General features: G+C 37.2%; 1 protein-coding gene across 1 annotated transcript in view; it reads left to right on the top strand.

Moving 5' to 3' along the window:
• The window catches only part of LOC129238023 (uncharacterized), a 69,427-nt gene extending 52,105 nt beyond the window's left edge, over window positions 1–17,322 (top strand). The window contains exons 3-8 of the mRNA XM_054873054.1: window positions 11,628–12,421; window positions 12,490–12,588; window positions 12,654–12,758; window positions 12,820–13,878; window positions 14,783–14,851; window positions 14,923–17,322. Coding sequence (XP_054729029.1) covers window positions 11,628–12,421; window positions 12,490–12,588; window positions 12,654–12,758; window positions 12,820–13,878; window positions 14,783–14,851; window positions 14,923–15,907 — 3,111 coding nt within the window. The 3' untranslated portion in view covers window positions 15,908–17,322. The remainder of the gene's footprint in view (window positions 1–11,627; window positions 12,422–12,489; window positions 12,589–12,653; window positions 12,759–12,819; window positions 13,879–14,782; window positions 14,852–14,922) is intronic.
• Window positions 17,323–19,829: the final 2,507 nt, after the last annotated feature.

Here is a 19,829-nt window from a genome sequence, read left to right as displayed (position 1 = left end):
CTTTATCCTTGTCTTTATCTTATCTTTATCCTACATATTCATTTATCCTTGTATTTTTATTGCAATACATCTAAATCATACTCTTAAATCGCCACTTAACACGTTTATTTAGCTTAATATCAATATTAAAGCATACATTTAGGAGGGATCTGACATGCAGACTTGTATTGTCAGTTGCCACTTTTTAACTGATTTTTCCTATTTTTCGAAAGATGTTTGATTCTTTACGCCTATGAAATATACAAGTGGCGCAAAATTAATCATTGTGCTTGGGAATAACTTGTTCACTAAAACAAGGATTTTGACTGATGGAAATCTTTAACTCGCTCCGTGCTTCTCTTTTTGTAAGCATACTCTTTTTATATACTGACTGAATGCGATGCCATATGCAAAAATTATAAATCTTCCGATGGGGAAGTTGCAGTTTAGATGTAAAAGCAAACATGTTTGTCTAAATAAGATGTCTTGAGTTCCGGAAGCGTTGATAACTATTTTTATGATACAATTCAAAATGAATTATACAATAAATTAATTAAATAGGAAAAGCATACACGTTTTTTTTTGTAATAAAATTATATATTATATTTTACCAAAAGAAATGATAAATAGTCGTTTATAAATTATATCGATTTATTATTTTGGAAGTTGGATTAAAAATGTCAATGAATAAAGATTTGTGAAGAATTTACTCATGAATTACGCGCGTCATATGTAGCTGAAAAAAATTTTGTTTTGTTATGAATGCAGAAATGTCCACTAGCTCATCTTTTATGCTGTGTATGTGTCATTGTGATATCTATGTATTAAGAGCACCTTATCGGTTAAAAAAATAGGGTATTACTTTTACTTAGGGTGACACAGTAAATTGAAAACTTTACAGCCGTTTTTCTCCAAATTTATTGTAAATATTTTGATTTATGACGTTCGTCCAGCAAACGAGCGACATGTAAAATATACAACTGATATCATTATCATCAAGTTAATTTAAAATAAATAAATCAAATTCAATTTTGTAAATAATCGCAAAAATAAATAAATAAAATGCCGCGAGAAACATTTCGTTCTTGCCTTTACCGACTATTTGGTCTGGAAATATTCAAAAATACATATACATATGTATATATAATACTTACACCCCATTTACACGATGTCTCCACTGGAAGGGAGACACTGGAATTTCTCTTTTCATGTCTCGTTCGCGGGCACACGGGTAAAAATGTTTTCGGCAACAATCGTTAGCATATTTTGACGTTTCTCTCATTCGTATAGCCGTGATTTGTTTGAATTTTATATTGTGAAGAAATATATTAGTTTATTGCGATTAAATATGGATTACGAAGAAAAAAGTGAACTGATTAAAAGCATATGGGAATGCATTGGTGAGGCTGAGGAGTTAGACTCTGACGACAGCGATAAAGAAGAAATACTTTTAGGTAAGCATCTACATGCTTGTGAAATGTGCGCATTAAATTGTTAAAGTATACTCCAATTAGGATTAGCAAATTTGGGCGAAAAAGTTTCATTGTTGCCTATCAAGAGGACCAAGCGGCAATGGGTAAAAGAATGGCGAAAAAAAAGATGCGATCACGGCTCGTTCGCTTTTTTAAACAAAGAGTTGCTGGTGCACGATGAGCAGAGCTATAAGAATTTTATACGGATGTCAAATGGCCAATTTCATTACTTGCTATCGCTAATTGCAGATGATATTCAACGTTCTGATACTTCAATGAGAAGCGCGATTCCCGCAGCAGAAAAATTGGCAATGACGCTGCGGTTTCTCAGCACTGGTGAGTTAAAGAGATGGTGATATATGTAGTATTGTTATAAGAAGTTATTTATTTTCAGGGGAGTCTTACGTCAGTTTGGATTACCAGACGCGAATATCCAAATCCTCAATTTGCAAGATAGTTCCCGAGGTATGCAGTGCTTTGTTTAACAAATTAAAATCGTCATATTTAAAGGTATGGATACATTTTATATTATTGTATAATAAATATTTCGCAATTAATAACACATTTTTCCGCAGTTTCCGAGCAGCAAATCCGAATGGGAGGCTATAGCAACAGAATTCGCGGTTAAGTGGCAATTCCCCAATTGCATTGGCGCATTAGATGGAAAGCATATAACTTTCCGTCCCTCACGCACTGACGGAGCTTTTTATTATAATTACAAAGGCACTAACAGCATAATTTTATTAGCCCTGGTGGATGCTAATTGTAAATTTATTTTCGTTGACGTGGGTTGCAACGGTCGCAGTAATGATGCTGGAGTTTTTCTACAAAGCAAATTAAGTACTGTTCTTCAAGATGAGAAAGAAATACCAAAAGCAGCTTTAATTGGAAACAATCGAAGCGTTCCGTATGTTGTAGTCGGAGACGATGCATTTCCTCTGCAGGTGCATTTAATGAAGCCATATCCTTACCACACGCAATGTCAAGAAAAACAAATGTTCAATCGAAGACTCTCCCGGGCAAGGCATGTAGTGGAACATGCATTTGGAATTTTGTCGAACCGATTTCGCGTTTTTCTTGCTCCTATAAATCTAAATGTGGCCACTGTAGAGAAAATTGTACTAACGTGCTGTACTTTACATAATTATCTAATTGAAAATGGCGAAACATACACTGATGGTAGCGGAAATGTAGAAACTGTAAACAATAACTGCCCAACTGGATCGAATATATTATATAATCCGAGAAAAGGTGAAGCGGAGAATGTTCGTCAAAAATTTCTTAAATATTTCAATGAAGAAGGCAAACTGGATTGGTTAAATAATAAATAATTTCTTTTATTTTTATTAACGTAAATGTATATAGGTATATAACATTTTGTACTTCATTAAAAAAAAATTAAATAAAATATACTTCATGTATAACTAATTTACTTTAACTACATAGGAATTTTGGCTTATAACACAGTCTTATTTTTTTTTTAAATTCATTTGGATTTTAAATTTTTTTAAATGTATATAAGTATATCACATTTTGTACTTCATTAAAAAAAAAAATTAAATAAAATATACTTCATGTATAACTAATTTACTTAAACTACATAGGAATTATGGCTTATAACACAGTCTTATTTTTTTTTTAAATTCATTTGGATTTTAAATTTTTTTTAATTGGTACTTCATAAAAAAATTTGTACTTCATTAAAAAATTTGTACTTCATTAAAAAAAAAATTAAATAAAATATACTTCATGTATAATATAATATACTTCATGTATATAAAATTTACTTAAAATATTAATTAAATCTCTTCGTCTTAACCTAAATATATACTTAACCTAAATATATACACAGTCTCTTATATACAAAAGGCACTTTGGTTTGGTGGCTTTTAATCCAGTTTCAGTTTTTTGGCGTTCAAGTATCTAGAAACGGAAAAAAGTGGAAGTTAACATAAACATGTCTCATAGGTTTTATGAATTATACCTACTTTGCTAGCAAAAATCATCTTCGTCAAAAACTCCCTCCATAGACAGCTGCAACAAGTCCTTGCCTGTTGATGCAGTTGGTAATGATGAATTAGTGCGCTGATTGGACTCATCAATAAATCTTTTCAAAACTGTCTGGATTTCCCAAGCAGCGCTCTGTTGTTTGTCAATGTCTATCTCCTCCATTTGACTTACAACCAAAGTCCCCAACCAGGCGTATTTTCGGGAGCTTTTCTTTTTATGCATCATCTCTTTGTATTGAGAGAACTCCTGATACGTTTGATTATACTGCTTACTTTTCTATTAAAAAAGAAAAAAACAATTATATGATATATTTTTTTATTAATCGTAATGTTATGTACCTTTTTTGGTTTTTTCGCTGGCTCGTCGTTGACGATCGAGCTACTATTTTCTGCACCCGTACACGTTGAGGTAGTCGAAGAAGAAGGCATCTGAAAAAAAAAAAAATTGTGACGTATGTTAATTATTCTTTCATATCAGTCATATAGTATACGTCTGGCATTTTAATATTACCTCAATATTGTCTTGGCTCTGTCTAGTGGCTACATGGCCTTCTAAAAATGAGAGCTGATCGAAACACCAAAGCTTTGTTTGGTACACCTCATTGATGCCGCTTCCACTTTTCTTAGAATTTTTTATCAACCGTAGCTCCCTCATATATTGGCTACGGAGGGTTTTCCATTTTTTTTGAATGTCGTTTACTGTAACTCCAACCATTTCTGTTGCCATTTTTTTTTGGATGTCTGCAAATGCCATAGCTTTTTTGGCTCGGTTTACATAGTCAGCACATCTTATGCTGTATAAACAAGCATTTTCCTGTATATACACAATTAACTTTTCTGTATTTATACGGCTCCACTTGCACTCCATTTTGAAAATACGTTTATATTAAAGTACCACCATCACAACACAAAACAAGAAAACGAATGAAGCAACTGTCAAAAATTGTTTTGCAGCCAACTTCACAATTGGAAATACGAATAAGAAGCACAAAGCGTGTCGCCAGTACAGGAGACAAATTCCCTTCCCTCTTCCGCGGCCGTCCTTCACCCCCGAACAAAATGTTTCCCTTCCAGTGGCGACATCGTGTAAATGGGGTGTTACAGCTTCAATTTCAATTGACGTAATTTCATTTCCAATTTTAACATACATATGTAAATGGCCGCCGTAGCCGAATTGGTTTGTGCGTAACTACCATTCGGCATTTACAGAGAGAACGTAGGTTCGAATCTCGGTGAAACACCAAATTAAGAAAAACATTTTTCTAATAGCGGTCGCCCCTCGGCAGGCAATGGCAAACCTCCGAGTGTATTTCTGCCATGAAAAAGCTCCTCATAAAAAATATCTGACGTTCGGAGTCGGCTTGAAATTGTAGGCCCTTCCATTTGTGGACCAACATCAACACGCACACCACAAATAGGAGGAGGAGCTCGGCCAAAAACCCAAAAAGTGTGTACGCGCCAATTATATATATATAGGTATGTAAAGGGTGTTGCTTGTGAAAAAAGTTTTTTTGAAATTTAAATAGAAATAAAACACAGAAAATGGTTTTAATATCATTCATGGATTTATATGACAGATATTTTCATGGTATTAATGTTTGGGTGCTGTGGCCCTATGCTCCAATGAGATATAAAAGAAACGACGATGATAATGAATATTTGAATATGATTTTGGACATGGGACTGTTGCGACTGGCGCGTAGATGGCGGAAAACATGCTGGCCCAATTTTCACACATCCTTCCCAGTAAAGCAAGCTGTAACTTGCCAACAAGACAACAAGTGCTTAATTGTTTTGCGTTTTTCGGTGTAGACATATGACCCTACGCACATACGTATGTATTCGTATACCTGGTGCAAATAATATAAAAGAGTCAAGTGGCACAAACGAGATGGCCAGTGATTCATTTGCGCACAGTAATGGTGGGTCGTCGACTATCTTCGCAAATTGAATTATTTTTCAAAATGCCAGATTTATTTTCATGGTAGAAATATTAAATATTACTAAAGGTGTGCTCTTTATCAGACCGTTATTCGGATCTGAGCGAATTTGACGGAATCAGCTCATTGGCTGACGTCACTTGGAATGTGTTTACCAAAGAAACTGAGATTGTGTTGGTGATATACAAAAAGAGTCAACCAATGACCTTTATTGCCGTCTAAACGACGGCTGATTGGATGAGTGTGTCCATGCATGTGAAATGATCGTGCAGAATTCGGCTCTTAAGTGACGTGGCAGTCGAAGTTCCCCTCACAATTTTCTTTTTCACCATAGTTGAAGAGCAAACCTTGTAAATCTATCATCCTTGTGAGCAATTCACAAGCCAAGGCGAATTTATACAACTGTAACTGTTTTTTTCTTGCGATTTGGTGGTTTGAATATCAGAATGATATGGTCTTTTGTTGTTTTTCCATTTAAACTACCAAAAACAAAATATGTACATACCATATAAATGTTGTTGTCACTACAGTGACTGTCTCAGAAAATAAGTGTTGTCGATTTAAAGTTTTACGCCTCTAAAAAAACACCTTTTATCTGAGAATATACCAACAAAGGTATTCTCGTAATTACTCGTAATTTGGAAATTGTCTGTGCTAAAGGAACGATTGCCAGTATTTACAAAAAAACTTAGTTATAGATTGAGGTTATGTAAGAAAATAAAATTTTATATAAAGTAATTTGTTGTTGGAAAGTAATTTTTCTTTGCCAACCCTTAATATAAAGATCACTCTTGTTCCTAAATTATAAATTGCTTGTTAGACTCATTTCATAATGCACACTTATTTCGAAAAAATTGCGACTTTTTCTTTGTTTTTAATGCTGGTCAAGATTATATACAATAAAATAGTAAATTTTTCTTTTATTGACATATGTACATATATATGTACTCTGTAGATATACTTGTGTGTATTTTTTACTAATATAGAGCAAGTCCATGTTAGATTTTACACAGATACAACTCAATTAATCGAAATTTCTACCGAAGAAAAAATATTTCAGAGTAAGATTTCATCTAAAATTTTTGTTTTTTCAATTTATTTGCTCATGTTTAATTTTGTAAGAAAAAAGTTATCAATGAAAGATACAGTACTCCTTTTTTTGTAAAAGCAAGCATGTGTGAAAAGAAGCGTTGTGATTGTGATTAAAAATAGCAGTAGTCCGCGTATTACATTAAAAATAAATCATAAAAGAATGCATTCATTTTACAACATAAAATAAGACTTAATGTATTAATATTCCGTCGATTGGCTCTTATTATGGTGGAGTCGACCAAACCTTGCACGCTTTTCTCACCGCCTTCCAGAGCTTTTTGATATTTGTGAGATTATCTTTGCTTACAGCTGCTTTGATATCTCCAGAAAGATTTTCAATGAGGCTGAGGGCAGGTGACTGAGCCGGCCAGCTCATGACCTCAACCCCGTTTGAAATCGAAATATGTTTGTTATAAGTCACTGCTATTTTTTTTGAACACAGTTGTACATACATACATACCAATCATTCATAGGCGTCACTAACAATTATACTACTAAGTCAATAATAAATATAATATTTCTAGGCTATGCTAATTTCTTAAAATGTTAGTATGTAAACGTTAATTTTCAAGATTTTTCTTATTCTAGTTGGTTGAAGCTTACCCCATTGAATGTTTGCTTATCCATTATTACGAAATATTGTGAAGTGCGTATAGGTATTTACAAAAATGTTAAAAATTAAAAGAAATCCACAGAAATTTCCACAAATTGATTTTTCTTAAGTTTTCCGTAAGCTATCGGCGCACAGTCAACTGAACTGTCAAAAATTTAAGTATAATTTACGACTTTTTCGTGGTACGGTCCACGCAAATTGAAAATTAAGAATAATGCTCAAGCATACAAGTGGTGGTATGATCGTCCTGCTGAAGATGACAAATCTCGATTGTTTGCCCTGCGGCTGCTTGTTGTTGTAGCATTAACTTTGCCCTGTCAGTGTAATGTAATCACCGGTCGTCTTCGTCTAGCTCATCTAAAGGTAGGCTCAGGAAACTTGCTGTTTCGACAGGTTGGGTCCAGAAGGAGGGGGGTGTTAGATGAGTGGGCTTGATGGGGCATGTGAAAAGGTGGTTAGTGTCGTGTGTGGTGCCTTGACATGCCGGGTATATGTTTAGTATAATGGCAATGTTTTGACAAGTCTGTACCTTCGTCCACTGCGATTCACTGGTTCCAGGCGACCAGACAAGCGCAGCGACAAGCGCAGCAGAGTTTTAAACCGGCCGGCCTATTGCCTTAATATTGCAATAGCAATATTTCTTTGTCTTTGCTCCAAGTGCTGCAGGCAAGGGATTTGAGGAACTTATTGGACTTTAGTGGCAGTAGCAGTTGTATGCGCTAAGCGCTGCGGCTGCGTTAAGTTCTACCAGCCACTGGTCGCCGAACTGAAATGCACCTTAATGAATTTTCAAATTTCAAATTTTATGAAATTTCAATTATGTATGCATGTACAGGAGGGTGAACGATATGAAGTGTTACCTATTCAAAACACATAACTTTTTTGTGTGAAATTAGTTTTTATTAATTTCAAAGGCAAAATTGTTGAAAAATGATTACAACTTTAACATAATAGGACTATGAATAAGTTCGTGCGGTTTTACAACAGATGGCGTAACTTGATTATTATTCCATCGATCCACATTTCCAAACATTCATTGGAGAGCTACTGTCGTAAGGCACAAACGTCAGTATAAGTTTTTTATTTGAAGCGTAAACAACAATATTTTTACCACACTTGAAAATGTCGAATTTCGTGCCAAATAATGTGTTTTTGCGGGGAATTCTTCTTCATTATTTTAATATGAAGAAAAAAGCAGCCGAAAGTCATCGTATCTTGGTGGAAGTTTATGGTGAGCATGCTCTAGCTGAGCGAACGTGCCAGAAGTGGTTTGCACGCTTTAAAAGTGGTGATTTTGGCTTGAAAGACGAAGAACGCGAGGGTGCGCCGCCAAAGTTCATGGATACCGAATTGGAGGAATTGCTCGATCAAGATCCGGCTCAAACGCAAGAAGAGGTTGCAAAAACTTTGGGAGTTGATCAATCAACCATTTCCAAACGTTTAAAAGCCATGGGAATGATCCGAAAGGTAGGCCATTGGGTGCCGTATGAATTGAAGCCAAGAGACGTTGAACGCCGTTTTATGGCATGCGAACAACTGCTTCAACGGCACAAAAGAAAGGGTTTTTTGCATCGAATTGTGACTGGCGATGAAAAGTGGGTCCATTACGACAATCCAAAACGTCGGGCAACGTATGGATACCCTGGCCATGCTTCAACATCGACGTCGGCGCAGAATATTCATGGCCTGAAGGTTATGCTGTGTATCTGGTGGGACCAGCTGGGTGTTGTGTATTATGAGCTACTGAAACCGAATGAAACGATTACGGGGGATGTCTACCGACGACAATTGATGCGTTTGAGCCGAGCACTGCGAGAAAAACGGCCGCAATACGCCGATAGACACGACGAAGTTATTTTGCAACATGACAATGCTCGGCCACATGTTGCACAAGTGGTCAAAACATACTTAGAAACGCTCAAATGGGATGTCCTACCCCACCCGCCGTATAGTCCAGACCTTGCGCCATCCGATTACTATCTCTTCCGATCGATGCAACATGGCCTGGCTGACCAGCACTTCCGTAATTACGATGAAGTCAAAAAATGGATCGATTCGTGGATTGCGGCAAAACCGACCGAATTTTTCACAAAGGGAATCCGTGAATTGCCAGAAAGATGGGAAAAAGTAGTAGTAAGCGATGGACAATACTTTGAATATTAAATTTGTAACCATTTTACGTCAATAAAGTTTCAAATTTCGAAAAAAAACCGCACGAACTTATTCATAGTCCTATTATATTCACTTTAGCTCGATATGACCACCTTTTGCCTTGACTTTAGCCTTAAAACGGTCAAAAAATGAGTTGCATGCTGCACGAATGGGATCTTGAAGTATTTTGGCCCATTCTCGTGTAATCGCTTTTTTCCGCGCATCCATATTGGCATATTTTTTAGTCCTCACCTTGCTCTCCAAAATGGAACAGATGGAATAGTCCATCGGATTTGCGTCTGGCGAATTCGAAAGCCATTGTGTGGACGAAATGAAGTGTGGAACATGATTTTTTAACCATTCTTGGTTCACACGAGCTTTATGACACGGTGCCGAGTCCTGTTGGAACGTCCATGGTCTACGACCGAAATGTTTGCGTGTCCACGGCTCTAAAGCAGCTTCTAAAACATTTACCCGTTAATAAATCGCATTCACTTTGACACCAGGCTCGATAAAAACGACTGGAGAGCGTCCATCAGCGGTCACTGCGGCCCAAACCACAACTTGCTTCGACTGGCCAAACGTAGGCTCAAATCCTCGTATGAGCATTCGGTCAAGTAAACACGATCGTTTTGAGTGTTTATGAACTGCTCAATTGGGAAATTTTTTTCATCAGAAAACACAATGTTAAGAAATTTGCCACGTTCGTGCAAGCGCAACAACTCCTTTGCTCTTTCGCACCGAACTTTTTTTTGCTGGGGTGAAAGATCGTGTGCTTTTTGGAACTTGTAAGCCTTGACCTCGGCCGCCGTAGCCAAATGGGTTGGTGCGTGACTACCATTCGGAATTCACAGAGAGAACGTTGGTTCGAATCTCGGTGAAACACCAAAATAAAGAAAAACATTTCTCAATATCGGTCGCCCCTCGGCAGGCAATGGCAAACCTCCGAGTGTATTTCTGCCATGAAAAAGCTCCTCATAAAAATATCTGTGTACGCGCCAATAATATATATATAAGCCTTGACCTTGAACTCATTTTTTAATATGCGTTGAATGCTGTCTTGCGATATTTTCAGTTCTTTGGCCATTTTTCTTCAACTTCGACGTGGATTTTGTTCAGGTCGAGCCTTCACTTTCCAAACCATTTCTGGCGTTGTTGCGGTTTTTTTTGGTCCACCTCCATAGCGTTTTGCAATGCTAGCAGTATCATTGTAACGTTTTACGTATAGTGCGATACAAAAACATTTTATTCACTTTGAGGTGACTGAGCTCACGAACAATGGCTGAATTCAAATGGTTTGAATTCCACCACAGAAAAAAATTAACAAAACTGAGACGCAAATGCTTTTGATGGCTTATAAACATTATATTGAACTGTCATTAGAACAATTTTCACGTTGATGTCATGAGCTGTTTTAAAGATACAAGCAGTTTGAAGTTGGTAACACTTCATATCGTTCACCCTGTATATAATTGGGGCTTAAACTCTTTATTTGATGTTTGATCAAGCTCCTCTTCCGATTGTGGTGTGTGCCTTGATGCTTTTCTTCAAATGGAGGGACCTACAGTTTTGAGCCGACTCCGAACGGCAGGTGGTTTTTTATGAGGAGGTTTTTCAAGGCATAAATACACACGGAGGTTTGCCATTGCCTGCCGAGAGGCGACCGCTATTGGAAAACACTTCTTCTGTCATTTGGTGTTTCATCCCCGGGTTCTCGACAACCAGAATTTTGAGCCACTTCAAACTTGGACTTGAATGGGCTATAAAATTGGCCTTGGGTAAATTAAAAAATGCGTTGTACAAATTAAAAAAAATTTATGCGTTAAAATTGGATGAAACCTACTACTTACAGTGAATTTTCGACCACAGGTGATACTAGTAAAAAGTAATTGCCTCATAAAAGTCCTTCTTCGCGCAGTCCTTTCTAGGAGGTCTAGCGCTCATGAGTGCGCCACAAGTGTTTTAAGAAATGTTTGGTTCGTTTTGATGTGGGTTGTGGGGAGATGCTCGTCCATCAGGGTGTCCAATGTCTTTCTTACGTTATCTTGACTGTAACATCTCTAGGATGGTGGTGATGTTAGCCTTCTTATGAAAATACCAACCGGTTTGACTGGACACAAATTCTCCACTAAGGCACCAGATATTCCAGGCGCATGGCCAGCTTTTCCACATTGGAGTTGTTTAAGATCTTAAGTAGAACCGAACATATTCATTTGCATAGCCATTTATCTACTTATAAATATATTTACTTGGAAATAGTATTAAATATCGAAATATTATAATGCTTTTATATTACGAACATTCTCCAGAACCTATTCCGTTTTTTTATATATTATATACGAATATTTGTAAATATATTTCTTTGTTGCAGATTGAAAAAGGTGACACCCTCCCGCAACAAGTGTGTGTGATATGTGCCAAAAACGCGATTTCTGCGTGTCTCTTCAAGAAGAAGTGCGAAGATGCCGATAATTTCTTTCGACAGCAACTACTCATACAAAAGTTCGAGAGTAGGACTTCGGTTGGGAATCATGTGGCGTCCGTGCAACCAGAAGTCGACTCCACCGATCAAGTTCCCGAAGTGGCCGCAATGGAAAGCTATGGCGGGAGCGACTGTGAAGAACAGCCCAACCATCCACATATCAGTGCCAGCGGACATCCTAATAGTGCAATGACCGAAGAAGATGATGGAGAAATAAAGTTTCCATATTGCAAGCAACCATTCGATTTCCATTCGATACGCCTAATGCACGAGTACATGCAACAGCAGCTAAGCAAAATAAATGGTTCCCATAAGGGCGCGGGAGTTGGCAATAGCGGAGGAAATTCGGACGCTTGCGCTGACGATGATGAAGATCCACTACCGCTCATACCTGAAGTCGAAATGTTAACACCGTCCGACGAAGGGCCCGTCGGTGGCAGCAACAACGATAACATGCCTGCTTACGGCGGCGTCGAACAATCTGCATTGCGTGGCTACCAATGTCCTGACTGCTTCCAAATTTTCGAAATGAAACAGATTCTCAAGGCACACATGCAAAGCGTACATGGCACACAGGGCCCTGTATATGAGTGTACGAATTGCAAAAAGACATACTTTTATAAGCGATTCCTGGAGAAGCACGTGCGGCGCGGACGTTGCGTCAAAAAGCGACGCAATCAAACGTGAGCGCAAATTTTACGATTTTGGTGGAAAGAAGAATTACTAAAGAATATAAATTATTTTATTTTAGACGTCCGATGCAGTGTTCTGATTGTCATGTTTTATTTCCCACTGGACATCATTTAGGTTGGCATAAACGCACGGGCTGTCCATCTCGGGCTGCTAAAATGTAAGATAAATATTTTACTAATTTTATTTAGCGATATATATAATTGCGAATGTGTATAATTGCAGGCCGTTGCAGCAGCTTCTGAAGCAGAATATAGTGGAATACAACAACTTTCCGAAACGCGTTGGCATACGAAAACCGGAGAATGCGCTTTACCTGCATAACAGAAAGTGAGTGAGAATAATGAAAAAGAAAAAATATATACATATAAACAAGTATTTTTTCTGATAGAATTCATATAGCCAATAGTAAACGCAAAGGACGTACTCGTATCAAGCTGGATTCGAAGAAAATTGCTTTGGCGAAGCAGCTAATTCTGCGCGAGGCCACTACTACCGTCATAGCCAACGAGCTGAATATTTCCCGAACATTTGCTTGGCGTTTGCGTAAGAGTCTTGTGAATGGGGTGAGTCTGCATGAGCGCGTCATCGACACCAATGGTGAAGAGGGTGATGAAACCGCGGCTCAACCTATGGTAGCAGACAGTACTGAGCAGCTACCGCAGGCATATCCTTTCGCACAACAAACCGACCAAGTCGCTCATGTTGAGTGTATGGTGAAGCGAGAAAAATCAGAGAGTGATGATGAGTCCGAGGAAGATGTAGATGCAGAGGTGGGTTTTACGCGAAATAATGAGGCAGCCCATGGAGAGCAGGGGGAAAATAATGAAGCGCACAGTGGAACATTACAAATGTCTCGACAACAAATTTATTCAGAACAGTATAGCCTAACAGTGGACAAGCAGCTACGCATTGAAGAACCGGATCTATCTGGTAATAGTAAAATAATGAAGCAACAACTGCTGCAATTGCAACAGCAACAACAAGCGAATAATGCGAACGACGATGATGATGACGATGATGACGACGATGATGATGATGATGACGATGACGATGATGACGATGACGACGATGATGACGACGACGGTAATGAAGATCAAAACGATGGCAACGATGATGATGATGATGAAGATGAAGAGACTGATAATTCTGTTGAAAAAAATGACGATGCTGAAAGCGCTAAACAAAGTGAAGCACAGAAACTACAAATACAACAACATCAACTACAGCAAAAGTATCAACTGCAGCACCCACAAATAAAGCAAGAACAAATTCAAACAAGCACAGCTCTTTCTCACCAACTAATGCATGGTACTGAAACGCCAGGACATATAACCAGCAAGGATCCTACAGATCATCGTCAACAATTGTCAAATCATGGTAAAGAAGATGTTGCTCAGCCGAATTTGCCAGTTATAAATCAATTTCCGTCCACAGTTTCTGCCGCTATGTAAGTATAAGTCACACATTTTCCTCTTTCTTTATTGTGCTCTATAGATAACTGCACCGAATTATGACAACCCTGATCACATTCACAAATTTTGGTTTTATTTTTTACTTAAAATTCACACAATTATGAATTCCCTTCAACCAACATGCGGCACTGTCGACATCATTACTATTTAATACGTGGGGCGTAGAATAACTCATTCCCATGACAGCCGATTCCATGTACCGGAATGATTCGGGGACTTCCCGAGCTTAGTAAACTAACCCTGTTTAGGTTGTGTTTTTCGTCACTGGAACATCTCTATGTAGTCGGATGGTTCCTAACACTTCTTACTACTAAGTTTACCAAAGAACTTTCTATCTCAACCCAACTTCGATTAGATGTAACCGAGGGTGGAGCCACCTTAAAGCTCATAGGGAATGGCCTACACGGTATGTGAACCCCTGCTTCTCTCACTATAGTTCGCTCAATGCAGCGGTGCCTCACCAAAGCGACCAAAATTGAATCCCCACAATTCCCTGAAGCTCACCAGAGCAGCATAAATACTCCTCTCGAGCTTCAGATGCTCTCGTAAGTTGTTGAAGCAGGTTAAACTTCTTCTTGTCCAAATTTGACTCAAACATACTCAACATATGCCCGGTTTGTGAAGATACCCCGCCTGATACTCTAACAACTTCATCATATGACTCCTTAAATGCACGCATCTAAAACCTCTTTCCATCTGGTCCCACCGTGTAGAAAGAGTATGTTTCCTGAGCCTACCGTTAGGTGAGTTATATAACGCCTAATACCGAACAGACTTCACTGCCCTTTGCGGAGTTTTGTAAGCTGCTACAACGACAGCAATGTAGAATAACTTTCAACGATATAATTGACTAATTTACTAATTATTGATTTTTTTTAGACATCAACTCCCAGTGAATTTATCCATTCGTCCCATCCAAGGTGCACAAAGCAATGAATCGGAGAGCATGTAAGCGAAATTTCTTTAAAATCATTTATTTATCAGAATCTAAAGCAACATATTTTGTGATTTACTAAAAGGCGGACTTCGACATCAACAACAGCAGGTCAGGTAAAGAAGCCGCGTAAGCCGAACGTTTTCATTGATGATGAGAAATACGCGATGGCCAAGACGCTCGTCGCGCAGAATTCATCCACCATGGAGATTGCACGCGCTCTCAACGTTTCGCAGATGACAGCTTGGAAGGTGCGCGATGCCATTGTCAAAGGACTGCCTTTGTCGTATCGCAACAAGAGAGACGGGCGTAGTGCTTCGAATGGGTCGAGTGTTTGCGGTGAAACGACTGGAAGTGCAGTATCGGAAAGCGTGGAACAACAGATGGCTCATCAATTGCTATTGCAACAGCAACTGCAACAAGAGAAATACCGTCAGGAGCAGTTACAATTGCAACAACAGCAAAAACGATTGCAGCAGCAGCAACAACAAGAACAACAAGAACGCTTGCGTTTGCTGCAAAGACAACAACAGTTAAAGGCACAACAAAGTATTCAAAAACACCAGCAACTACAAGATCAACAACAACAACAGCCTCAACAAGACCAGGGACGAAATGGGGTGCATTATGCGACGTCGCAACCATCATCGTCGCCACGATACGAACAACCTGCTACCAGTACCACGGCGGCAGCCACGGTAAAATTTGTGCATCCACGACGTCGTTTGAAAGCGGCCGAGCGTGAGCAACGCGATAAGGAAATCACACGAGAAATACTCGAGCTCATACGCGAAGACAGTAATATTCAGTATTGGAAAGTGTCTGCGCGCCTTGCCGAGAAAGGCTTTCCAATTTCGCCATCGTCCGTATGTCAAAAACTCAAATCAATGGGCATACATCGACGATGGAAACCGGGCGATAAGCCACCAATGATGGTAGACATAGAGCAGCTGAAAGCGGTGAGTGCCATAGCCGGCAATCTGGTGCATCCACCAAACTCTGCCGATGAAGGCTATGACCATCAATTCGACATGGGTGGCGCACACTTTCTTAGTGCCTTTACGCGATGAACCAGAAGCGAAGTGTCAAAAAAAAAGTTCAGCTATTAAATTAGCGTAAAATTTTGAACAAAGATTATACAAACATATTCGTGCATAAACGCACGTTGCGTTGCATACACACGCACACATACAAATGAATTAAACAGTATCTTTTCGAGGCAACATACAGTATACGAATACTTAAAATACACATAAAAAAGTGAACAAAGTTAGACAAGTAAAAAGTATTCGAGTTTCAAGTAGTGTCTTGATTAATTGCACAATTATAGTTAATCGTAAAAGTATTTATAAAATTGAGTTTTAAGGTGAAAAGTTTAGAGTTCATAACAATGTATATGCAAAAAGTAAAGATGCAGTATTTGCAGGGATGATACTAAAATTACAATTAGTATTAAGTGAGTCATTAATCAGCTGTATTATTAAACACAAAAACTCCTAATGGATAAAGCATTCCAATTTTTTTTTCTACACACGCCACTTAGCATATCCACTATTGAATTATTGCACAAGTTAAGTACTTGAAAAAATAAAAACAATTTAAGCCATTAAATGGCAAAGACAGCTTCCATTTTATATACGCATACATACGTAAATTTTGTTCCACACAGACTTATATTTTAGTACATATGCAGCTAAATGTGTATTTATTTTATGTTTACAAAAAGAAATGTCCATCAGAAAAAGGAAGTTAAGTTTGTAGGAAATAAGTAATTAAAGGTTTACCTAAATATTACACTAAGAATGCACTTGAAAGACTAGATTGATAGACATATAAAGACATTATCAGACTCTTGTACGTAATAGTTACTTACAGATATTATTTTTTTTTGTTGTAACTCTTCATTAAACGTTGAAAATGCTGTAATTGCAAAGCTTTTTCAATTTATTTTTAAGCATTTGTAGAATATTTTTTAATGTGACTAAAATTGCGGAATGCTCGAGTTGAATTCTCAGGAATTCAATTTACATACATACGTATCTGTAGACTTCTGATAAATCCGCTTAAATCGACTTAGCGCTTTTTACCTGCGAAATATTAAATTTCTGATGCCGTTTTTAAACTTCAAGTTGTGCAAAGTCTTAGAATAAAAATAAGGTTAGGTGTTAGGTGTTTGGCCGAGCTCCTCCTCTTTTTCGGCGTGCATCTCGATGTTGTTCCACAAAGGGAATATAAGAGTATAGAATAATTGAAGGTTTGCACTTCGATTAAAAGGTCTTTTGTGCCCTCAACTCATTATACCGAACCCAGTTGTCTCAGTGAATCTAAGATGCAGTTGGGTTAAGCTGAGCGTATGTGCCTTTCTTATGGCCGTACCAGGCCGAGATGTTTGATATTTTCTCTCGCTATATATACATATGTATAATTTAGGAGTCCATTTTAATAAAACTGGCTTTGCATACAAATACTAAAGTTTTCTGTGTAAGAACATAATTTATTAAATTAAGGGGTTAGGTGGGTTTCAAAAGCTCAAAATAGGTACATTTTTATGAATTTTTTTTAATTTAATCAACAGAATATTTCATTCCATCAATTAAACACATAAAAGATACATATTTTATAAGTAGTTTGTGAAATGGACACGTCGTCTCCTATGACCCCTCAAAAAAAAGTTCTCTCGGCGTAGTCAGGATAACTCATGACAGATTCATCTGAAATTCAAAAACAAAAAATTTTCTGTTAGTAGATGTTTCAAACTCGTGCTTGGACGAAGGAAAAAAAAAAACAAAAATTACATTTTTGGCGGCACTGAAAACAAAAAACCCTTATTTTGAGTAGAATTTGCACCCTTCATGCCCTTGAAAAATTACTTGGAATAGAAAAAAAAAAAATTCCTTCGTTCAAGCACGAGATAATGTTATTTTGAAGAAGTGTGCAAAATTTGAAAGAGATCGGTTCATAAGTTTTCGAGAAATCGTGACTACCGATTTCAAAAATGTAGTTTCAAGAAAAACGCGATTGAATATTGCTAATAGCTAAGCAGCTGCCTCGATATACCTGCCAATCCAAAGGCTATATCTCTTAGAATATGACTCGGATCGTTTTAAAATTTTAAAGGAATATTCTCAACATATTCAATTATGAGATAAGTAAAAAAAAAAATTCGATTTTTTGAAATTTTGAAACCCACCTAACCCCTTAAGTCTAATCAAAACCTGTTAAAGTCAGAGAAGTTATTTTTTCAAAAGTCTACAGATATAAGTGTCTACTCAATAAGTTTTAAGTTGAATGTGCAAAGATAGTTCATGAAAATATTTGCCGCTTACAATGTATAAAAAAAAATTAAATTTTTTTGCTACAAATTCAAACATACTCGGCTAAAAACGTTTGATAAATCTCTACGTACCTTTCTCATAGTTTCTTGTTTATGGAAATACGGCAAAACGTTTGTGCCGTCACATATCATTTGATATGAGCAAAAAAAAAAAAAAAAATTAAAAATGTTTGAAATGACATCACCGGTCCAAACTTATCTGCCTTATAGAATATCAACATTTTTGTAAGCATATGATTATTTTTTAATACGCAAAACATACGCCATAGTTGTTGAATTTCCAAAATTCTTGAAATCATGCAATCCAAAATCGTAGAGAAATGTTTCAAATAAGTTCTTAGACTTGTGTATGAGTACATACTTACATATAAACGTTATAGGTACAGATATCCGTCCGGTTTACCACACAGTTTAGTGCTGCTAATAATGACTTTTCTGGCTAAGCAACAAAAAAGCCGAAAACCACAAGCTTGTATGAAAGTGAATGGAAGTGTTATAAGAGCATGTTTGTAGTTCATTTTAATTGACGCCTCAAATGTATAACAAAAACGAAAAAAAAAAACACTCTTCCAATACTTGAAAATTATTAAGTTCCAGTACAATCCTAGCACGCAGGCAGGGTCATTAACGTATTGAAATTCGTTAACACCGGCCAATATGTATTTTTTGCTTAGCTCCTTAGTGTAAATTTTTGATTTGTTTCGGGTAAAAGATAAATGGAAAGTAGTCATATTTGAGTTAATGTTTTATGATTTCTTTACCTGGAAATTTCTGACGGCATTGTTGCTGTTGTTGTTATTGTAACACTATAAACAACGCTGCTGGAGTTAAAGCCTTTAGCCGTTAAAGCCTATCCGACTACCGCAACTGATCCAAAAAATAGAACGAATGCAGTTTGAGAGGCAAAACACTTCTCATGAAAGCCAATGTTGTTCGAAAGCGATAAAAAGTTATAGAACCTACGCTATAATTACACTGACCGACAAAAATTTTTGGTATTTTTTACCTTACTTTGACTCCCTAAGGAGGAAAACATGTGTAGAAAAAATTTGACGCCCATCTTTTTTTTCTGTGACAGGCACTTTATTTTTTATAAAAAAGTTATTTTATAAATTTTATTATTAAAAATATGTTTTTAAAATCCAAAAATTATGATTTATTGTAGTGTTTGACTTGAGGCTGATCACTTGCAAGTGTCAAACAATAATCTTCTAACATCAGATCACCCCATTTGCCACGGTATCGTTTTTCCATGCTGGTCATATCCTGTTGGGACCTTTCTCAATGTTAATTGTTAATGTCTTCTAACTTCTCGGTAAAGAATTCGAGGCAGGTGTATAAAAAGTGAATATTTGTTTGTTTGTTTTGGCGCCTTATTCATTCAATTTATATTAGGCGAGTAGCCAAAAGTAGCTATCAGATACGTGTAAACCACTATGTGTAGACTATCCAAACATGGGTTTTTCCAGCCATACTTCGCGTTTCTTTTGCTCCACCTGTAAGATTCTTTTCGCATATCAGACAGAATGTACATATATGTGATGCAAAAAAATTACAAGAAACCAAAATAATCACGATAACACTGCTTCCCCATCATCATATTGGCATTACAGTCCGGCATAGGCATTGCCTCGTCTACCTTTTATCTCTACATTCCG

This window comes from Anastrepha obliqua, chromosome 2, assembly GCF_027943255.1.
Source record: "Anastrepha obliqua isolate idAnaObli1 chromosome 2, idAnaObli1_1.0, whole genome shotgun sequence".
Lineage (NCBI taxonomy): Eukaryota > Metazoa > Arthropoda > Insecta > Diptera > Tephritidae > Anastrepha > Anastrepha obliqua.
Note: the sequence above shows the minus strand (reverse complement) of the source record. Positions and strands in the feature narration are given on the sequence as shown.